The 24,116-nt window shown below is 44.0% G+C and overlaps 1 protein-coding gene across 1 annotated transcript in view; it reads left to right on the top strand.

Annotated features, from left to right (window-relative positions):
- The window catches only part of kctd16b (potassium channel tetramerization domain containing 16b), a 33,829-nt gene extending 10,698 nt beyond the window's left edge, over positions 1-23,131 (top strand). Inside the window, exon 2 of the mRNA XM_027023053.2 lies at positions 22,540-23,131. Coding sequence (XP_026878854.2) covers positions 22,540-23,012 — 473 coding nt within the window. The 3' untranslated portion in view covers positions 23,013-23,131. The remainder of the gene's footprint in view (positions 1-22,539) is intronic.
- The last annotated feature ends 985 nt before the right edge of the window (positions 23,132-24,116 follow it).

Here is a 24,116-nt window from a genome sequence, read left to right as displayed (position 1 = left end):
TCCTTGCAGGTTCTTTCGTCAACTTAAAATATAAGATGATATTCTTCATAATATCTCCTTAGCTCCATGAAACAAAGCTCCTAAAACACTCTATCATAGACAAAACACACTTGCCCCGTTGTCTGTTAAAAGCTCGCTTTTATTGCAATGTTCTGCTCCCGTCACGGGTCCAAAATCCATATAATCTTAGCCTATGGACATTGACAATATTTAATTGCAGGTCTGCCTAGCACACTTCATTAAGATTTCTTTCCAAGATTTCATGGGTCTATAGGCTTAAGCAGAGCGTAGGAGCCCGTTTGTGTGCAGGCCCCCTTCTCCATTCAGTACGTTTAGTGGAACTTGCTGAATATTCCAAGGGTTACCTTTTAGCATCTGTTGTTTTCTGTCTGAATTGTCTTCACTTAGCAGAAGGACGTGGATGAAAGCGAACTGGAGAGCAGCAGTACAGGCTCAGTGGACCCGACCTCTCAAATCAGTTGCAAACGTCAGTGCTGAGTTCCTTCAGGAACTTTTGCTGCTTATACATTTTCAGATGTAAAAGCCCTCAAAGCTCTAGCTCTGTCCAGTCTCAGTCAAAAGCTTTAATGGGTTTCACCAGTCTGACGATCTTACTGCAGGAAATACTAAACATTTCTCATGTAAAAGGGAACAAATATAAGATGTAAGACTGTGTGAAATTCATGTGACTGATGCAGTGAAATTGACCAAGATTTATAAAAGCAAAAACACATCAAAAGGTTCCGCACCAATAATTTGGAGTGTGCCAATTACCTCAGCCAAAAATGTGCCACATTATGCTTTTAGTTCTAGTACCACTGCAAAATTAATTAATTTCCTAAACAAGGCTTTATCATAGCTTGGCTACCACCAAATGCACCAACAAGGCATGCATGGCATGCTCTCAAATATCTCTTTGCAGAGACTCTAATGGCAAAGAGATCAATTCCTCGTCTTCTCTTTGCTCCTCAACCACCCACAAGCCATTAGGGAAGTTTGCCTCTCTGCTTCAAATATTTTGCTTGGCCTAATCATGTCTGAAGACTTCTGAGACATCCAAATAAAAAAAAAATATAACATTTTTTTTCCCACTGAACACCACTACTTCAAAGCTGGGCCAGGTTTCAGAGCCTCAGAGGCAGGAATGAGTCACGTGGCACCAACTCATGGCCCCGTTGCCACAGCTGATTGGCCACACAGGAGTATTCATGGCCTCTGGTGCGCCGATTGCGAGGCGGCGGCGCTAACTGAATTAGCTTCTCTGTGATCCCCTCTGCACCAGCAGAAAGGTGAGGCGTCCCTGCAGTTTTCCAGTCCTTTGCTCTTTGAAGAGCTGCCCCTCTGGACTGGAGGATGTGCGAAGCCTCTTACATTTATACATTTATGGAATTTAGCTGACGCTTTTATCCAAAGCGACTTACAATTATGACTGAGTACAACTTGAGCAACTGAGGGTTAAGTCTTCTGAGAGCATTTCTTGTTTCATTTTCCTTTTCCTCTTTCTTCATCTTGGTGGCACATACCTTGCCTGAACGTGACCTTCATATGGGTTAAGGTCTGTTATCGTAGCCATGCCAACCAAGTAAACTGACTCTCTGTTATAATGAAAACTGGGGGAGTGATGGTGTAGAGAATATCATCTGCACCTCACACGAGAAGCACGTTACTGGGTGGACCACAGAGTCCATTACAGCAACAAGAGTCGCATTGCCCAGGGAAACCGAACTGCCATAACATGGCTTCCTGGGCTCACACAACTAAAATGCTAGTCTAGTAAGCTCTCACTCATTGACTGGCCCTCCATCACTGGCATGAAACCTTTTAACAATAACCCTCTTCTGCCAGCCCCCTAAAGCCATCAGAGTATGGATATTAAAAAAGAAAATATGTGAATGAGAGGACATCTGATATCTGCTTTGACAATATAAAATGCAGTTCCCTTTTGAACAGTGAATACTTGATGCCCAATACAAATGACCCGGTTTTAATTAATTCCAGTAAAATGCTCAGCTGAAACCAACATGCATCATGTCCAATCAAACGACAGACAGTGCTGGTTATGTTGATGCTGGAGTTACTTTCTGTATACTTCAAGTTTGTTGCTTACACATTGCAAAAGTTTGCGCTGTTCTTCACAGTGCTTCGGAGCACTCCTTCTTTGCTTTAGGCTTTGCTGGGTGGACTCTGGCAGCTTTCTGAATTTGCTCCAAAAAGTTCCCAAAATTTGAGCAATGAATAATTAAATAATCTCGTCAGCAGCTGACGAATCAATACCTCTAAAACACGATCCAGCCAAGGTCTTGGCTTCTCCTCTCCTATGCTATTAGGCCTGAGGATCAAACGTATTCAATACCAATATGATCAGATGTCCCGGAATAGCTTGGCAGTTGGAGGTGTCCCTTCATTAGGCAATGTGCTGGGGGAGGAAGGTGGACAGGTCTATCAGCCTTGGAGGCAGAGAGGGGCACCTACAGGGCTTTCTTCTGCACAGTGCTAGTGCATTACCTGTGTGGTAGAATAAGACTGCTGGATTCCCATTAATTTTGTTGCCTACAGCCAGACTTTCTTTACAGTAATCAGTAGGACAATCTTTGCTACTGCCAAGACATTTAGTTCTTGGAACAAGTCTGGTTAGCTGGCCTTCACAGTGCTGCTCAGCTTAGTTTAAAATGAACCAGCTCCTACTGAGTCAGCCTTATTGTGCAAAAATAGTGAGTTATGGATTGAGTTGTCACCAGCACTAATAGCAGCACTGAATATGAAAATTAAAATAAAATAAAATACAATGATATACTTCATATACTTCACATCATATGCTGGAATTCTGTTTTTGACTCAAGTTTAAAACAAAACACACAAAGAAGCAAAAAAGTTTGTTAGTCATGCCTGCCATATGACTAAACATAAATATGAATCTCAAATCACAGTTTTTTTTCCTTTTGTATATACAAAGTGATATAACAAGGTACTCAATATAAAACCCAGTTGTTGTCCTTTCTATAAAGCACACCAATCATGCCACATTTCTTGTAAAGTCTTCTTAGGCTTCGTAGTGTAGTTTAAATGTAGTTTATAATGCATGTCATCACCTTCAGTGTTGGTTTAGTTAGCACTTGACAGAGCTATCTTCCTTTCCGCCCTCATCGTGATCTTGTCATTTGCACACACGTCCGCTCACACCTGAGTCGGGAGAGTGGGGCAAGCGCATCGTTATAGATTGCGGGCACACGCAGGGAGGTAATTACAGCGCGGCTTGTTATGGCTGCTGGATGCACGCGGTCCAATGGAGTATGATGGAGACCTAAGCTCTGTATGCAGGAGATTAATGACAAGCATGTGATCCTAAAGGAAAAACAACACTCTTTTCATCCTGCTACTGACTGGAGTGAAGGGGGCCAGCGAGAAGGGAGGGGCAGCGAATGGAGATGTGGGGGCCGGGGTTGTTAGGCTGGCAGTGCCGCCCACGGCAAATTATGCAAGTAGATGTGCAGTCCACAAATCAAATAAGAGCCAGTGCAACACTCAGTTGGCCTCTCAATCCGTCATGGAGTACCTCTTATTGGCTAAATTGGCCCTTGAAATGAAGTTACTGAGATAAGGTGCTTGGGTCTGCCGTTTAGATTTAGTGAGAACCGACAAAACAATAGTGCCTGAGAGTGAATGTGCTGAGTCCGATGTCCGAAAACAATCAAATCTGTGGAGTTCAATTAAGTCCAATGTAGTTTCACCAAATCAAATTTCACCATAAAGGAGCAACTTTAACTTTATAGAATGTCAGTTTACTGGTTATCGAGCATGTGTAAACATCAGTTTACTGTTTATCTAACGTGTAAACATCAGTTTACTGTTTATCTTTAATATACATAAATGCCAGTTTATTGTTTGTTTAAGGCCTCGTGTTTGGGTTGCTTAAATATTAGTCTCATAATTCAGCAATTTTAGCTGTAATCATGTTTCATTAAGGCCCTTATTTACCTAAAGAACCAAAGTCTGAATTTAAACAATATCTCTTATGTAATCTTGTAGTTACATTAAAGCTTTTACAATTGAATTTAATGAAGCAAAATTTGAATACCATTTGCCTTTCATTTTCAGCTGCTCGAATTCAGCTACACACATTCAGATTCAGTCTTCTCACACCACATCCGAGAACTCAGGAAAAGCAATCAAGCGACGCCAGCCTCATGCACAGGCACTTCTGCGCTGAGATTGATCAGTCACTCCCAGGAAGCTCCGAGACAAACTGTAACAGTGGGAACCGTACTCTACCAAAACCTGAGCGTGCACAGCCGCATTTCAAATGACTTATAGTGCCACTGGGGCAGTTAATAAAGAGGCCCATCACTACGGTTTACAGAGACAAGAGGTTCAGGGATGGCAGAAGAAGTCTGCGCACTGCTCTGCAGTCTGCACGAGACAGCCCTGCAGGGTGAGCTGTGTGTGGCGATATGATTCTGATAGGTGATCGGATTTCTGTACCTGTTACAAGATTGCTCGCAAGCCTGCGAGATATTGTTGTCTTACCTAAATAAACCTCTTTTTGTTTGCTTAGTGCGGTAGAGGGTAGTGTGAAATTAGCTGAATTCATTTAGATGGAATTAACCTTTATGTGCCTGACTTCTACATTCATTCCCCCATTAAATGATCAAAACAAATGTGCACTGTACTGAGAAATGCTTCATCATGAACATTCATACTCGGTTTTAGCTTAATGGGAGAATGGGGATGGAGGCTGTGCTGGCCATGCTGGTACTGCCCTGGTTTTGGCTGTAATTGCATTCGCAGACCAATACTAGGAGGTCAGGGCTTCCTGCACATAATTCGCCTGCCCATTAACTCTGCTCTATCCGACCGACATGGAATCAGGGCTGTCTGCGCCCTCCCACCCTCTCTCCTGCCCCCACGCTGAGCCTGAAAGCCTCGCGCCCAGCGATACGGCGTCTCATTAATGCGGCTCCGCGGCTACGGCGCGGGCTTCAGGGTTCAGGGTTTGGGCCCGACACGCAGCACACTGGGACGCTCCAACAGCGTCGTGTTTAATCGGGCATGGGACAGCACCATTCCGAACCGCTCCCACTCGCAGCCCCTTCCCCCAGCCCTGGGCCAGAAAGAGAAAGTAATTTCAGCCTGACCACTGTTAGCGCTCTGGAGGAGGCCACGCTCATTGCATTTTCCTAAACGTGCCTCCCATCGATCGTAACGCACTCCACTCTGTGATGGATCCTTTTTGTCTGTCGGAGGCCAGGTGGAAGGGAAAGAAGCAGGGACGAGTGTTGTTTGTGGGTTTATCTCTTTTAGGAGGGGCCGTTGGTTGTCACTTCCAACCCCTGGCCTGCTTCCTTGTTGGAGACAGGCAATATTATTCATAGCAAATTTCCGGTCACTAGCACACAGGAGCTCTTGTGTGTATCTTTGAGGAAAAATCCTGGTCTCCAGCAGGTCTCAGTCAGGTCCGAAGCATGTCTCTGTTGAAAGCATTTCTGACCAGGCTTAATGACTTTGTCAATGTGAACTCCAAGGTCTGGGGAAGAGGACATTGTCTCTCCCTTTGTCCCCAGTAGCAATATCTTTCAGCTTCTCACTGGAACATCCTCCTGATAGATGGTTGATAGCCAAGAGTATTTTTGAATGCCGACGTGGAGCTAGTGTCCTCTCCTCGGTTGTGTTCCTGAGACTTTGCTAAAAGTAGATCCCAGCGTAGGAGGGGTGCTGCCATGAACACTACCAATATTCTTGTTGGTGGGTGAATTCGGGCTATTTGTAATGATTGAGTATAAATGTGTAGAGGCCGTGGCCTGTATTATAACACTGTGCTGATTACTTCCTCATCAGCTTGAAGCTTTGATGTACCTCTTAGTTTTCTCTGGGCCTAGTTTGCCAAAAGCTCGTGTTAACTATTAGAGACTTTGAAATGGATGCTTTCTTATTTATAATGATTCTGAATGAATCATTATATGAAAAAATCTGAATTTTTATATTGACTTTTTATTTTTATTTTTGTTTATTATATAATTTATTTATATGTTTATTTTTGCTGGATTGCATACTGGGCAGGCCTAGATGATGCAATTCTGCTGACTGATTGACATGCATGTGTGTGGGGTGTGTGTCTCAGTGCATATGTGCAGTAGCAGTGAAGATAGCAATAAACACCTAGATGCCTTTGAAGAGTGATTGTTGTTCATTAGTCATCCATTACATGGATAGGATCGCATCCAAGAATGATTATTTTTGATCAACCCTACGTAGTGTCTTTGTTGGCTTCTATTATAACTTGCTGTCTATGTGGAACGTGGAAGGTTTCTGATTATGTCCATGATGACTAGGATTACTGTAATTATCAATATTTTAGCTAGCATGTTCTGCATTGCACAGTGCAAAAAAATGTATTTTTGCTACTCAGGACTTGCAAACATGAGCTGTTATTAGCAAGCCAATTTGACGTATTTCGTAGCTACCCTGATAGCATTGTAACATGAAAGATCAGCCACATTGTAACACTGAATTGATTTCTCAGACCTTGCAATCAAAGGATTTGGGGAAAATACTTGCTCAAGGGTAACTTTTGAGTCCTTGAGTTACTATTTCCTTATTGCTCAAATGTGCATGAACAAGAGATCCAAGGGATTTAATATTTAACACTTAATATTTAACACTGATTGCTAGACATGGCTATGACTGTCAAGTGCAAAGTACCAAATATTTTGGCACTTTATGCAGCAGTTTAATTTTCACAGTAGCAGACCTTTAGGAACTGAAGCATAAGACATGGAAGACTTCTCAAATTCTATGCAAATGAGAGAAAGAATGTTCAGTGTAATACTTGGACTACCATTTAAATATTATCTGTGTTTTATGACACTTTTCGGAAACCCGGCCCTGGTCTGGTGAAGCTACTCTTTCCTAGTTGTTATGTTTTTGATATGTGACTGTTCTTTGTACAAAAGGTTAGATACAAGCCATAACTCCCCTAGCTGTTCTTTAAACACTCTCCAGTACTCTGTAACAGCATTTTCAGTTTTTATTCTCATGAAGATACACTACACATAAATCAACATTTTCAGTGGTGGGTTAAGAGCGTTCTGTTAAAGCCTCGTGTCCAGTAACTCTGGCTGAAACAGGGAGGGGTGGAGTGAAAACAATCGCAGACTTTCTGCAAGGGTTCTCCACTCAGCCGACATGAAGGCGCTAGCCAAACGCCCTTTGCATTCGTAATGAACGAGCTCTCGCAGAAGCACTCAGCCGTAATTACAGAGGCGGCTGCAGGAAGCGCGTAAACAGAGCCAAACAGCGAGCCCCACAGCGGAGCTAATGCGGCTCGCCGAGACGTCACCCATTCCAAGAAGTCCAGAGCGGTTGGGGGTGGCGGTAGGGCTAGGGGTGGGGGTGCTGGATGGGATGGTGCCAAGGATTTACTTGAATGCAGAAAAGGACCCCATCATCAACACCGAGAGCGTTTTGTTTCATTGTTGTCTTTCCTCCCTCTGCGTTTCCAATTTCTCGGCCAAATGTTTCATTTAAAATTCAAAGCCGTTCCGAGGCAGTTTGAGAAGTGGCGAGCCGCGAGCAGAGCGGCGCTGGAGCGCTGGAGTAATGGCTCTGATCGAGGCAATTACGCGGTCGGCCACGGCCTCATTTGGCGCAGGCTGCCTCGCCCCTCCCCCGCCGCCTTGACTTCGTTTGTCGTCGCTCTCAGTCCCTTGCCGCCGCCTGCCCCCTCCATCTGTCTCTCCCTAATGTCGCGCCAGCGGGCGGGGTGGCCATCGCTGTCGGGCCGCTCGGCGTCTGGCGCTGTCGCCGGTGCGTAGCGACGTGCCGCCGAGACGCTAGCACGTGCTCGGAGGGAGGGAAACAAACAGAGGCAGATACTTATGGAGCTATTGAACTATCAATGATTAACTGAATGCTTCTAGCACTTATTGTTTGGTATTGCACATATCGTTCCATATTGTACTTGTGCTCATTTTGCATTTCTTATAGGTATCAGCACTGGCCTCTGTATTTAGCACTGGTCTCTGTATTTAGTTTATTCTAATTCAATGGTGTCTTGAACTCTAACCTGCTGTACTGGCTAGGATGTATTCTATGAGTAGATGACAAAGCACTTTTGTAAGTCGCTCTGGATAAGAGTCTGATAAATGCCGTAAATGTAAACATAGTAAACCTACACATATTCTGCAGTGTGGTTTATCACTTTATATGAAGGTCGATTTAGCTAAAATTTGGACAATTATGGCTCTGAATGCACTGAACTTTCAGTTAGGAGCTGGTCTCACCAATACGGCTTTGCCCATGAATAGTGTTTTGTTGTTGTTGTTGTTGTTGTTTGTTTGTTTGTTTGTTTTGCAGCTGCTAGTCTAACAGTGCTTTATTCTTCTGTGTGGCAAGAGAGAGAAATACTTTCATTACAAGTCAGAGTTCACAGCATTTAAAGTGCTACATTCCATTCCTCAAGTCTGATTAGTTGTTAATGAAAAATCCCCAAATGCATCCAAGCTTGGCACAGTACAAACAAACAACACAATCAGGTAAATGTTACATTTTTTCTTCATTCTGGAGGGAAAAATGCCATCCACTTCCTGTTTGAGGATTTTGTAGCCACCATGATTGTTTTCTCTGTTTCTTCTGCCTGACACAGAGCTATTTACAGAATGGGTCCATGTGACAGACACTGTCACTCCTTGATGGAGCAGTTGGTGTGACACAGGCTGTCACTCAGGTGAAGGTGAATGTGTAGTGGGTGCTCTGAGGGCTGTGCCATAGAGCCTGCTCTTCAGTCTGATGTTCTGCGCACGGGTTTGTTTCCTGTCAGACCAGGGTTTGAGACAGGGTGTGGTTGCTGCATCAGCCTTCGTCACAGCCTGTACTAACAGTTCCCATCATTTTGAAGGCCATCAGCACCTGCTCTAGGTCAGTGAAGGAGAGCTTTTCACACAGGCTAGTGGGCTTCAACTTCATGGTTAGATATTTTTTAGGGGGGACAAAGCATTTGTTAATGCGTGATAACGTCTGTTTCAGTCATAGCCTTTGTGCCGGTGGCTGTCGGCACATCATCTGGTATCCAGAAAAGCTGTCCTGTCTTTTCTGAAGCACTTGCATTCCGAACGCTGTGATGTCGAGCTTTGTTTCCTCCATCTCTTTGACAAATGCCTCCAAAACATGGCCTATGTTCCAGGAAAGGTCAAAAAAAATTTCAGCAGTGCCAGTTTTCACCTAATCCTCAAGGATCTTTGTCATTTAATACAGGCACAGGCCTTACCAAGTGTCCTCAATTACAAGTCAAAGCCATCAAACATTGTAGGAGATGATCAGCTGGATGAAAAGATGACACAATTTATTCACCGATCAGTGCCAATAAAGATGAGGTTCTCTTTGTGGAGCTGACACTGAGACGCAGTCATAAATCCCTAAAACAACTGACTCACTGTCCACCGATCACATGCTTGCTTGCATGCATTGTGAACTATGTGAGCTGGGTAATTTGTGTTCATAATGCGATTGTTTGTACTACTTAATAGCTGGTATGATGCAAGAGTTCTTTTCTAAAATTGACATTATCAGCAGCTGTGTCAGTTTATAATTAAAAACTCCCCAAAACATAAAGTATAGAAGGATTGCCATTGTTGGCTTTAGCGTACTTATTTTCCTTGATTATTATTAATGTACTATTATTATTAGCATATTTCTTTTAGTATTATTAGCATACTTCTTTTCCGTGATTATTAACTACAGCCTTGTATTTTTGCCAGGACCATCCATATAACAAGAACAAGAAACTGAGTATTTTTGAAGGAATGAACAGGCTAGCATGCGTAGGCTTAGTTCCTTAGTTACTAAGTTCCTTAGTGAATCAAGCTTTTATGAACAGTGATTAGGATCAGGATTTGACAGAGAAGCTGATCTGAGATCAGGGCAGATGTGTATATGTTTTTAACATTGTTGCTTTTATTTCAGAGTTCTGTAAGAGTAACCTCAAACAGTGACTCCAAACGGTGCACCTAAACTCAGTTTGGATCCTTGATGTTTTGTTATAAGCAACAAGGGAAGACCAGTTTTCCCCTAAAGGTGGGACGTCCAGATAAATGAGGAACAGCTGGCAGGCCTGGGTGGGCATCATAAATATCAAACAACAGACCAGAGAGACTGAGAAGAGGGAAGCAAGCTCATCTTGGCCTGTGGCAGCAGGCCGAGTGTGGAGGTGGAAAATGGGAAGATGTGGGCTGCTCGTGGTGTTTATGGTTGTGATCATGGTTGGACATATCAAAATGGTTAATGGTTCTTTAAGGGGGTTTGTTCTCGACAAAGCCATAATTCTGACCTTTTCTGTGCAGGGTGTCTGCCACACATACACCAAAGGTCATTCCTATATGTGGAGTGTTGATATTTATTTTCATGTTGATATTCATTTTCAGCAGCATGTGGTAGAAGAACTTACAATACACCCAAAACTGTAGTATAATGTGGAATTTAGGACATCACAGCCCCTAATATTTTGTTCATGTAGTTACATTGGTTCTGTGTGTTTAGAAGTAGGTTCACACAGGGAAGGGGCAGAGGACTCTTGACAACACCGGGGATTTGCACTTTTCTCTCCTCCGTTATTTCTGAAATGCCCCTCAGACAGATCTGGCACATCCGATCCGAGGTACCGATAGCACATGTGTGGGATTGCGAGACACTACTAGCCTGTCTGTCAATGTCACAACGACATTTGTGCCCTCGTCTATCTGCCTGAGGGTCTGGTTAAAGCAAGCCACATATCTTGGTCTGATGTCTGCTAAACCCAAAATCTGATGCACTTGCTCCTGTGGAGTCAGACATTTGTTATGACCATTTGACCAGTTTGACAAGTGAAAAAACATGGTTTCGAGATGTAAACACTTTACACTGAAAGGTAATTTAGCAAAGCTTAGTCATTAACAAGGTCGCATGTGCAATCCCTGTTTAAAAATAAATGGTAATGTGCTTTTATGCTCATGGATTTTGGTTTAGAGAAGCTGGGAGTTTAGTCTACACAGAATGCCTTAGAGGTCTGGAAGGCAAAGCTACATGGAACTTCTTTTAATTTGTAGAGCAGGAGGAGTAGGAACCCAGTAGATTTAAACTGCATTATTGGAGATCTCTGTGGGAAATGAAAATGTCTGGATTTTTACTTTATACAAAGTAAACACAAGCATGCTTTCTGTCAAAATTTGGTTGTGCATTTATGGTGATATTGCATAAAAGGTTTTTGAAGGCTTTTAAAAGAATCAGCAGTCATAAGTTGAGTTCTCAAAGGTAATTCTAAGATAAAGATGGCAATTCTTAAAATGAGTAACATTAAATTGCTTCTAAATGTAATTTAAAACTGTAAATGAAATTAATCAAACATATCTCACATATTTGTATTTTTCCACTATAATAAAAAATAAGTAAAATACTCAATTCCAGAAAATAAATCACATAAATGCCTCATGTGCATTGTTTAATTTTATCAGTTAATGAAATTTGCAGTATTGAATGTGAGCATTTAGCCAATAGTAATCCTGACATAAATTAGGGCTTTGATTTATGAATGAAAAATGTACTGCTGATAGTTTATTCTTCAGCACAAAAAGGGAAATGTGATTTATTTAAACTCGTACTGAAGACCATTCATCTAAGATTAGTGACACATTAATGAGGAGAGCAGTCAGACAAACAAAAGGTAACGTGTGAAGGTAAGCACCCTGAAGGAAAGTGTAATGGTGAAATCTGTCAGTGAATTTGTTCATAATACACAGCACACAGAGTGGGGAACTTACAAAGGAAACACCATCAGGGTTATAAATATGGCTCTGAAGTTCTTTGACAGCACTTTAAACTTAGAGCGTGGGCCCATCTGGTACCTTTGAATAGATTGTAAACATGGAACCACATAACTCACAGAGTCGCATACTTATACTGGCTACCTGCTCAGTCTCCCTTACAATATAAATGACTTCTTCTGGTTCTTAAGGCTTTGCATGGTTTGGCTCCACCTTTGAGTACTGTTCATTCTTCCAACACCCAGATACTTTCTGCTTTATCTTCTAGATTCTGCATCATTGGTTGCAGGACTTTTAGTTCTGATGAGACACTGAGGATTCCTGCTCACATGCTTCTACTTCTTTCCCTCCTTTTAGCTGGCCTTCCCAGTGACAGAAATACTGCAGTTTAGAGACTCCATATTTTTAATTTATTTTGTTTCTTCTTCTTTTATTATTATTATTATTATTATTTCTGCAAATTCCATTCTTCATATACTCTTGACTTAGAGTAAACAAGGAAGACTTTCCAAAAAAAAAGAACTAGTGCCACTTTTTGGGTGTGAATCTTAAGTCAGTAATGTGCTTAACTCACTTAAGGCAGTGACATTAATTATTTAGGTTACTGAAGTGGTTTCATATAAAATTGCACCTTTGAACTGAAACCACTTCAGTAACCTAAACAGATAAGTGGGTTTACAATTGTAATACACTAGACTGGTGAGCATCCGTAAGAGATACCCTGTGCTGTTGGCTCCTCTTGGCTCTTTAGGCTCTCCTAAAATTCCCAGATTTGACGTTTTAGGACAGCAAACCTCCCATAGCCCCCCTGCCACGCATAATGTGTTGCCGAATGTGCTGTCATTATGGAATTATGGATTGTCATTTGGGGATGACATGAATGATTCTAGTAATGATCCACAAGTCAATAGATGAAACCTGGCCAGGATGGATGGTTAGCATGGTTCAGCCAGAACCCTGTGATCTTACTGAGTGCCTTGAGACCATGATGTCCACCTTCATCTTCTCCTGTTGCTAACAAGGGGGAAAGAAGTCATTCCACTCCCCAGAACATTAGCAGTAAAGCAATGTCAGTGGTCATTAAATTATTAACAGCCACTGACATCCCTATTGCTATTTCAAGATTCTTCACTAAATGGTTTCTGTCTGGCTCCTCACTTGATGTGATTTTCCATTCATTTGGATCTTACAAGAAACTCCATTAAAACCCACAATTAAAGCACTACCTCATAAAAACAAAGGCAAATGGGTCCATTTGCCAATACCTGGATGAACTGTAAATCAAAAACTCCTAATTGCGTTCCTACCTAATGGAGGATAGGAAAAAATAAGATGCAAACAAACAAACAAAAGAACTGGTGGTATGTTTCAAATTAGCCAAATATCCACAGCTTCAGACTGGAGAGCTCAACTAAAGATTATCGCTGGAATAGCCTCCTCATGCTGAAATAACACACTAGTTAGCATCAGCACATCATTGATTCTCTGTCCCATCCTTCAGGCAATGTCTGTGATCATTTGCCAATTACTAAAGATGAAAGATCTCAAGCTGCTGGCCATCTCTTGGCCATTCCAGTCTGCCAAGGTGGCGCCGACGTGCCCCAGAGTGTCAGTGTTTGAGGTGCAGCAGCTGGCAGAAAACCAGAAAGGTTTCAGCGCCTTAGGAAGCGCTCTCCGACTGCAGTGTTGCTTAAGACAGTGGCATCTGCCTGGAGCCATTAGTATCTCTGCGCCAGCTATATGGCACCTTTATGATGTGGCAGCATCTGTCAGCTGTGCTGAGGATCTGAATGGGGATTTGATGAGCCTTGCCGACCCTCTCGTGTTTGCAAATGGGAAGACATAAAACTGCAGGAGAGCTGGTCACGCACCAGTAAATCCGACCCATTCATTCCCCGGCGTAGCATAAATCCGCCCATCCAAAGCACTTTTGCTTTACAGCCCAGAATTTTCCATACACAAACGTTCTGCAAGGGTATGCAATGTCCCATTCGGGTGATTTGATCAGGACATTCCTTGCCATTCCTGATATACTCCTGCACTTATACTCTTGTGCGCCAGAACATAGGCAGACATGCTCTTCTATATGGTAACGTGGGAGCTGAAAGTACAGAATTAAGAGGGCATACAAACACATGCTTGTAGGTGCCAACTCATAGCAGCTCTTGAGACGGAGAACACTGTGCTTTGTCAGAGGAAAGGGGGATAATAGATGTGTTGTCAAGTGAATGCTGGAATCACAAATTTCACTGTTTAAGCTCTGAAATATTGATGAAGGATTACATAAAAAATATACCTCGTTTAAGGTATTAAAAAACATTGGCATTGTTTAATCACAGCAGAAGACAAAGACATCTGGATGCACTCCATGAACATTTCAGCTGCTAAGTCAAGGGGAGTGAAATATGGTATGACTAAGATCAATGAGCAGATGTGTGAAGAGCTGCCACTCAGTGAGGGCGCTACCTCTTAGATCCAAGCTGAGAAGTCAAGGAGACAGACTCTGCAACACATAATAACCTACCACAGCCTAGGCTAGGATCTAGAAATGCTGAACACATATCAGCGTCCATGACAGTGTTTCTAAGAATGGACCCTTCTGAGAGAAGATATGAGAACAATGTTATAAGAATTTGCTTTTTATAGGTTATTTGTTTTTAAAAGTCATGGACTGACAGGTACTTGGAAACATCCCTTTCAAAGACTAAAGTCTATTTGTGTAAGAAATAAATTGGTATGTTTTCTATTTTGTTCTTTGTCCCTACAAAATAACTCTTCTGTAAATTGGCAAATCGTCTTTTTCAAATGAAATTGTGGTGTCACAGATCGGTTAGCTGTCTAAAAAGTCATATGGTGGAAATTCAGCCAAGAAACTAGTTGACTGTGCCGAAACAGAGTTGACACTGCTTGCGGGCATGAGAAAATATGACTGAAAGAGAGCCATTCATTTTCGTTAGCCATAATTGTGTTTCGGAAAATGGAGCCCATTATTTTCGACATTGACAGTCTTGCCTAAAACGGTTCTCCTACTTAAAGACTCAAATTAGGACCCAAAATGCAAATGCATGCATGCATACATTCCCAATATAAGAACAGAACTGATTTTGTCTCCTTCATTGCAGTGCATCCAGATTTCTGTGTGGAAATCAATTTGAATATCCCATCTAGGCTGAGTCATTGCAGACACTCAAACACATGGTGTCATTATGAGGAGAATCAGTGTCCTGCTTGCATATTTGGAGGCCTGCCATGGCATGCATCCCTGTGTCTACTGAAACCCTTTTGCTTATCGTGCCACTTTTAACAAGTCCCCAGGGAGCTGTGCCAATAATTTCCCAATGGTTACATCTTCCCTTTGAAACTCAAGGATGGGCAAACTACAGCGGAAAACCCAGCCAGTTCATCATCAGCTGCAGAACTGGCAAAAATGTCAGCATGTTTCAGTATCTCAGTGTGTTCGGGTCGCAATAGAGAAGCAAACAGCTGAAGCTTCACAAGCTGGTAACCTCTGGGTGGCTGAGGTACTCTAGCTCCAGTTCTTCAGCTGGTGCCCATGGCCCACTAACAATTTTCAGCCAAAAGTGAAACTATGCCCAGATCGCTCAGATAATCCGGTGCCACGTGCCACCCAGGACTGTAGGGGAGGCAGAACGGCACTCAGCTGGGTCTCTTCACGGTTGCATGGCAACGCTGAGCTCTTGCTGTTATCCTGTAGTGCGCATTCAAGGATTCAAAACTTTTATTCAGATAGGGAAGCTTCAATTGCAGCAGGGTCAGGTCAAAGTTTAAAACAACATGTAACCAATACACATTCATATAGGCCTGGCTTCTGAGACCAAGAGTAGTCCCAAACCTAGGCTCAAAAGGACTTTCAATGGGAGCTCATCAGACATAACAGTCAAGTACAAGACTTTTTAATCTTTGTCCATGTAGCTGGCCAATAATCATTCACAGTAAATCAACATAATTATACAGCTGACCAAACAGATGCATTTAGATGGCTTCCCTCCCTTAAACTGCTGAGATTCCAAGGGAGCATGGCATTCTTTTTAGCTTTTAATGAAGGCTGGCTTGGTTGTTCTCTCACTTATCCCCATTTTCTGCCTGCCCCACTGAGCAGCAGCCAAGTCGAATTAAGTGTTATACGAATACTCTGTGCTCCAACTTCGAGAGTTCGCTGTTTCCATTTTCGAGATGACCCCATTAAGAGTCATTAACTCTTTATTCAGGCATCACCAACGCCACAGGATGCCTCCTTCCTGTGGTCTTTGAGATAAGAATCTCAGGTCTGCTGCATGTACACATCCCCTGGCAGAGAAGGAGGTCACTGTTTGCCCCGTATCGATCTGTGCTCTACTAGTGGCTCCCTGGCCCTTAAGCAGCATGCCTCCTCAGCTTCTCCCAGCGCTGCAGCGTTCGAGGATGGATACTGTTTCCGTTTATTCTGCGGTTTCTCATGCTTACCGCCACAAGGCCGTCTTGAGAGAGAGAGAGATGGTGCAGGAGCGAGACAGTGGGAGGGGGAGAGAAAGAGAGAACATGCTCCGAGGTGCTGCAGTGTCCCCTCCCCGCTATGCCACTTATCGCTACTTGAGATCTGTTGCCAGGTGCCATGACAAATGCGGCATCGCCTCCTTCCACCTGTGGATGGTTAGATAAAGAAGCCCGTCCAGTGATGTTCTGCCCTTCGTAAGAGGCTGTGCTGGATTTTGGGCGTGGGGGTGTTTGACATGAACAGGGGAGACGGCGAGCCCTTGGCAGCTGGAGATGTTTCATGATTAGCAGGGAGAGATCACACTGCATGCTCTGATGAAGTGGGTGCGCTCTCTTTTGCTCTCTCTCTGTCTGTCTCACTCACTCTCTTTCTCTCTCTGTCTCACTCTCTCTCTCTCTCTCTCTCTCTCTCTGTCTCTTTCTCTCTCTCTCCACTCTCACTCTCTCTTCCCACACAACAAAATATGAGTGGAGTTCAGCTATAAATGTAAACAGAGCCCTTTGCTCCTGTATGCGTGGATGTCTGCGGGACCTTTGCACTGCATTCAGCATAGTGGAACAGGCTGTTAACCCATCCTCGTCACCTCTGGGCATAGCAAACCAGGAGATTCAATTTGCAACCAACCCTGCAAAGCAATCTGCTTTTGCAGCAGGGTGATGATGGCAGCCATGTTGTCCCTTGTACAGTTGGCATGCGGGTCTTTTTTCCTTTTTTTAAAAACAATTCTGAATAAAAAGAACATAAGCAAAATCACAACAGTCTCCTGACCATCCCCCCACCCCCGAAATATGTCTCCAATTTTATGGTTGAAAATAGCCTAATTCCGACTGCTTCCCTCATCACAGTTGAGATGTGCACGGTGGGCCTGTCTGAGGGCTGGCATGCTGCGGAGGGGCGGTGGCGGGCATGCTCCAGCCAAGCGCAGAAAGCACCTCGTGGTTTGGTGGAAAGGAAGCACCGCGGGAGTGGTGCACATGCCTGGCACTGACAGCCCACAGAAACACAGATGATGATGGAACATTCCCAACGTGCTCTTTACGACTATGCTTTACACGGCACCCCCCTAATGCATTCTGCATTGGCCAAGAATGCTTGCCTCTTGCATAATTGTGTGAAATAAAACCAATACTCTGAGTATGTGAAGAATGCCAGGTATGCGCAACCAATTAAAAAGCCAATTTCCCCAAGAGCTTCGGTACCTGCATGTTTTAAGTGGGACTGTGTAAGCCTGTAACGGCTGGATGCAGACGGTGTTAACAAAGCATAGCGCTTCCTGCATTCAGCCATGACTCGCAGCCGGAGCCTTCGGTACAGCACCGTTCCAGTCAGTGCTCTCCGGACCATGGGCTACTTCGCGGCTCTGCAGGTAACCACGGGCAAAGTCCTCCGCAGACCTTTCACCACAATGGCAGCAGAAGCGCCATGTGCTACAGTCCAAACAGGCTTGTCGTTTGTCCTGAAAGAAAGCCATGCCAACGCAGACGCATGACACAAAGCAGGGGAGGGAAGGTGTCATCTTACTCGTATGTGCCTCCCGCAGACCTGTACAGGCCAAGGAGCTGGGGAAGAGTGAGGGGGGTGGGGGTGGAGGGGTGGATTAATGCACTTGGAGAATGGGCAGTTGTCGAGGAGATGATGGTCCCTCCAATCGGCTTCCAAAGGAAGTGCTGCAAAAAGACTCGAATGCTGTCTGAAGCATTTAAGTCCAAGACTTAACTGTGCATACTGCTGCACTAGAGCCTACATTAATTGAGTTGCACCTGTGTCCCTGCTGTGTGTGAGGCAGATCCTGTGCCAGGCGGCATTTGGCACCTGTGCTGTCTGTTCCATCAGTCTTGCCTCTGCTAATTTGCCCACGCTGTGTGGACCTGCTGAGCCCATTGCGAAGACTCAAAATCTCGCTGAGGGTGCGTCGCAAGTTTGGAATGTGCTTAGGCCTCAGTCGCTTGTCATTCCGACAACGCTGGATGTGTTTCAGGGAACGCAGGAGTGAAGCTCAAGACTCTGCAAGACTCTCAAGACTCTCGCAACGGCGACGGAGCTGGCACCAGGCAGAGTGAGGCCTGGTGGAGAGCGAGAGGAGCATCTGCAGCCTGTGGGCGGTGAGAGAGGAGCACTGGTAGCAAGGTGGCACCCACGGCCTTACTGACTGCTGAGATGGGGAAGCTTTCACAGCAACTCCTTCCAAACACCTGGCAAAACCATCCAAGGTCTGATAAGCTCTATGGTGCCCATAGCCCTTTAGAAATGCTTCTACTCACCACTGGGGGAAGGGGTCATGGTGAAGCTTTATAATCGACAACATGGACAAGGATGCCTGGTCCATCCATGTCACCTACACTTTTATATAACAGTCAGTATCTACTTTATATGAGTCATTTCTGCTAGCTGAACTTTTTCCTCCACCTAAGCAAATGACACTACTTACCATATGCCAGAGAACATCACATAATTAGGACTCGTTTTCCCATTTAAAGTGACAGCAGTGTAGAGCCCTATAATTCGAGCGGGTTTTTACACTTGACAGATTGGTATTGTGAATCTCTGCTAGGCTAATGCCAGCCGTCAGGATGCTTACTCCTAGCGGTGCAACTTATCTCCATGGAGGATGAGTGGTGTGTGATGGTGAGGACTTGTGGTGGCCCCCCCATCACACAACACAGCGGTGCGTTTCAAACAAGTGATCAGTGGCCCGGTGGCACGGAGGCACAAAGCTACTGCGAAACGCAATTAGCAGTTCAATGGTTCCTGGAGAGAGCACCACCATTAGGGGTGCTATCGTTACCACCCTCTGCACAGGCCAGTGGGAGGGGGGTTGGGGGCAGGGAGGTTGTGGGGGGGCCACAGGGCTTCTAATTGGGAATCCGGCACTGACACCTGGGGCACTAATTATGTTTTCTCTTCATTTAAGACCAATGTTCTTGCCACCACCCATGGTGATATTCCTCAAAAGGGCTTATGGAATTCAAGGAATTATAGTTGATAATAGAATAATGTCAATTTCCTGTCAGTGATGACCTTACTCTGCAGAAACTAGACACTGATATAGCGCTGTCTATGCTGGCTCCTCACTGTGTGTTTATATGATAAAAGAATAAAGACTTGATATGTGCTAAAGAGCATGCACATTCCTTAACATTACTCAAGAGCTGGGCCATATCTTTCCTATCACACTGGCCATAATAGTAGCAAATTAGTTGTAAAATGTGTGTTGTATTTTTAACATTAGATCACTTTTGAATGCACTTTTGAATATAAGCAAAATGTAAGGATATCTTTCCTCAGAAAGGACGTCGTGGGGTTGGTCAGTTTATACACCAAGTAGCTTCTTTAAAGATGGCATCTGTCAACATGGCTTTGGTGCATCCTGCTAACTCTATTTAGGCAGGAAAATTGGCTACCAGCAGATTTAGCTGTTCCGCCAAGTCTGGGCCTATTTTTCAAAACACCAATTATGAGTCCCTGGCTCATCGATCAAAGGTCTCCATTTATACCGAACAACACGAATGAATTCAGGACCTTATATAAAATGGGGGAAAATTACCTGGCTCCTGCCTCTCACACTGGGCCACTGTATAACTTGTAGAGGGAGGTTGTGTTATGCCATACCAAATACAAGAACTGCAGTATTTTCCGAATGGTGGTTCTGGGTTACTCAGAGACATTACTGACTCATAGGCACTGATGTACAGCCATTCACACATGCTACCCGCTATGATTGCAGATTACCAATGTTTAAGATTTGCAAGCAATGCCACTGCATTGCTGGCAAATGACACTGTGTGGTTTTTTTCTTGGAATACTAATTGCAATCGTTGTATTAGGGAGATTCTTTAGGGAGATCCTTTAGGATGATTCTTGTGCTATGTCATCTCCTACAGCTAATGCATGTACTTAAGCCTCCTCAATTCTATAGAACCTTTAATGAGGACACTGCCCAGTGCTTTATTTATTTGCCGTAATCAATATCTGATCAATCAGTAGACGACTCAAAGCAATTTGGTAACTATCATCCAAACAGCATGTGGGCAAATTAAAAGCAAAGTGTGCAGTAAAGACCTATTGATTGATAGCTTATCACTAAGAGTTTTAAGCGAAGACAACTTCAGTGCCTCAAAAGACAGTAAGCATGCCACACTGATAAATCACTCCTGAATTGATCCATAGCCGGCATATATGGGCCCAGGGTTTTCCTGATGTAGGAATAATGCAGGAATCCCGTTTTAGCTTTGGGCTCCATTGGTGAAGGTGACAAATGGCTGTCACATTCCGTCTTCCGAGGGTATCCTACATCTGCGGACACAGTCACACAATAACCACCCAATTACCTTTTATAATACATTCAATTAAGTCCGTGTGCCCCCGATTACGTGCATAAACATCCATATAGACAACTAATGGGTCCAATCACGAGTGAGCTCACATGCTGTGAATCATTTTTGACATCCAGAGAGGCATTTGCATAATTAAATGCAAATGGACTGAAGTTGCATAATTAAAAATCTGACATGGATCAGTGTTGTGAAATAGTGTGGATTCGTGCAGCGAGCTGGGGGAGGGGTTGGTGACAAAAAGACACCGTGCTTTAGTGACGGCCCCTCGGCAAACACAGCCTGTGTAATTGACTTCATTAGAGACACTGTGCATGGTGAATTGTACTGGAAATTGTCTTTCCTCCTCAGATGGTGTTCCTTTAAATGGCCACACATACAGTACACACTTCTGATGATTTCCCCAGGAAACACAAGCTGACGGTTGCTTTGGTCTGCACACAGGCTCAGATATTTGAGTGCAATGTTTCGTCATTTTGTGGCTGTGTTATCAGAAATATTATGCTTCCTTCCTTAGCAGTGTTGTCCCGGCCAGTGGAGTTCCGTCATCTTATATCTGTCATGCCCAGGAGATGCATATCCATCAGTGGACTGGTGACATAAAATGTAGACTGATGCAACTCCCTATCGTTGCGATCTGTATTCAGTTTCCTTGCTGTGTTCTAGGTTAATGTAAAGTCTTTTTATGCAGGTCCATAACCTGAATGTCAGGCCAGTGCAGCGTGCCAACCTGTTCGCAGCAAAAAGCAACACACGCCAACAGCTATAGGTTAAATAAAATATTTATATACAGTACCAGTCAAACGTTTAGACACATCTTCTCATTCAGGTCTTTTTTTATTTATATTATTTTCCACATTGCAGATGAATATTGACGACATCAGAAATATCAAGGAAAACATACAGAATTATGTAGTACACAAAAAAGTGTTTTATACTTAAGATTCTCCAAAGTACCTAATTTGGTAAACAAAAATATGTTTTATACTTTGGATTCTTCAAAGTAGCCACCTTTTGCTTTGATGACAGCTTTACACACTTGGCATTCTCTCAGTCAGCTTCATGAGGTAGTCACCTGGAATGGTTTTCCAGCACTCTTGAAGGAGTTCCCAGAGGCGCTGAGCACTTGTTGGCTGCTTTTCCTTCACTCTACGGTCCAGCTTATCCCCAACCATCTCAGTTGGGTTTAGGCCTGGTGATTGTGGAGGCTGGGCCATCTGACACAGTACTCCATCACTCTCCTTCTTGGTGTCAAATAGCCCTCACATAGCGTGGAGGTGTGTTTGGGGTCATTGTCCTGTGTTTGCAGTCTTTGTCCAACAAATGATGGACCCGCTAGGCGCAAACCAGATGGGATGGCATGTCACTGCAGAACGCTGTGGTAGCCGTGCTGGTTAGGTGTGCCTTGAATTTTAAATAAACCACCAACAGTGTCACTAGCAAAGCAGCCCCACACCATCACACCTCCTCCTCCATGCTTCACGGTGAGAACCACACATGTAGAAACCATCTGCTCACCTTTCCAGTGTCTCACAAAGACGTGGCAGGTGGATCCAAAACCCTAAAATTTCAAATCATCAGATCAAAGTATAGACTCCCACTAGTCTATTGTCCAATCCTTGTGGTTCCTGGCTCAAGCACTTCTCTTCTTGTTGTTCTTTCTATATATATATAAAAGCAGTGTGTATATGTGTGTATATATTATATATATAAAATATATATATAAAATATATATATATATATATATATATATATATATATATATATATATATATATATATATATATATATACACACACACTGCTTTTAGTAATATATATATATATATATCTGTCAGGCATAATTCACTGGCGGTGCATGTTTAGCACTGGGACTTCCACAGTGCTTCCACAGTCCTGTCATTCACGCTTGCTCTCATTTGTTCCAGGTGGCCCGTCACGCTGGTCATCACCACCATGCGACTGCTGCTGCAAGGGCCACAAGGGCGAGGGCGAGAGTGGCACCTCCTTCAACGAGCTGTCCACCTCCAGCTCGGAGAGCCAGTCAGAGGCCAGCTCGCCCCAGGGCACGGTGATCCGCGGCCCAGTCAGCCGGCAGGCCCACGTGCAGACACTTGACCGGCCACCTAAGAAGGGCCCCGGCGGGCAGGCACAGCACACGCCGGGCCAGCAGCAGTCGTCTGAGCAGCGGCGCAAGAGCGACCTCCTGCGCACGCTCACGGCAAGCTCCCGTGACAGTGCCAGCACTGGAGGCAAAAAACGGCCCACCAAGGAGAAGCTGACGGTGGAGGAGGAGCTGGAAAAGTGCATCCAGGACTTCCGCAAGATCAAGATCCCCGAACGTTTCCCCGAGCGCAAGTACATGTGGCAGGCTGACCTCCTGCGCAAGTACCGCCTCTGAGGGCCGGCACGCCCACGGGAACTCGGAAGTCGGAGTGTGGCTTGATCCCCTTCGAACTCGCTGCCAATCCCAAAACCCTCAGCTGGGGTGAAGTGTGGGTCGCTCAGGACTTCCTTTCAAGCCGACCGGCGAGGGCCACCACTTCTGTGCAGCCCTTTGTCTCCTTTGGTTTTGATGTCCTCTTTCGAATTAGCACAGATGAGCACAGATGCATATTTACTTTTTTTTGGGCAGGGGGTTGGAATCTTTTTAACCTTAGCACGTTGGCAGCGCAGTGGTTGCGTTCGGGTGGCCCAGAGGTCGGACAATACGTCATAAATAATTCACACCGTCTCTGCTGTGCCCTCGCTATAAATAGCCGGTGCCTTGGCCGATATGAGAGCCTGGTCCGATTTCATCACTCTCAGAACCACAGAAGACTGCAGGTTCCCCCATTCAGCTTTCTCCCTGCTCTGTTTCCAGGGCCCGGATACCCTCTCATTCCTCAACCTTATTATGTCCTCATATGGATTTAATCCAAGTATAAAAAAGGGCTGCTCACAGTCGGTGGAAACTCAACACCACCCCCTCTCCCCTCCCTTAACCTGATGTATTGAAATTGCAGCCTGAACTACATTGATCCAAACACAATATTTTAAAAATGGAACAAGCGACAGCTTTCACCGAAGAGTGGAAAACAATATAAGAAGGAACATGCTTCGCTCTCACACACAATTACACACAGATAGAGAAAGAATTCCTTACAATGGCAAAATTGTACACCAAAAGACATGTTGTCCCATGCTGCCACTATTGACTACAGTAATGACAAATGGATTGCGTCTGTAACTGACTGTGTGGCCAATAAATATTGATGGTTAGACTTTACATAGTATTGATGGACCACCTATAAGCAACAGATCATATCTCAGTTGACTTTTATGGGTGTAATCAATAACCACAAATATAATATTTGAAAACTCACAGGTGTTTAAATTCAAAAAGGATATAAAAAAACCTTTTTGGTAAAATTTAGTCCACAAAAGCAATGTAATTAAATTTGGTTATAAGTTATTATAACTTATCTAAATAGCAGTGTAGCCTTTCAGTTATCATTAGGACTAT

Source organism: Electrophorus electricus, chromosome 6, assembly GCF_013358815.1.
Source record: "Electrophorus electricus isolate fEleEle1 chromosome 6, fEleEle1.pri, whole genome shotgun sequence".
In the NCBI taxonomy this organism is placed as follows: Eukaryota; Metazoa; Chordata; class Actinopteri; order Gymnotiformes; family Gymnotidae; genus Electrophorus; species Electrophorus electricus.
The sequence above is the reverse complement of the archived record's forward strand: the minus strand, read 5'-3'. Positions and strand labels throughout refer to the sequence as shown.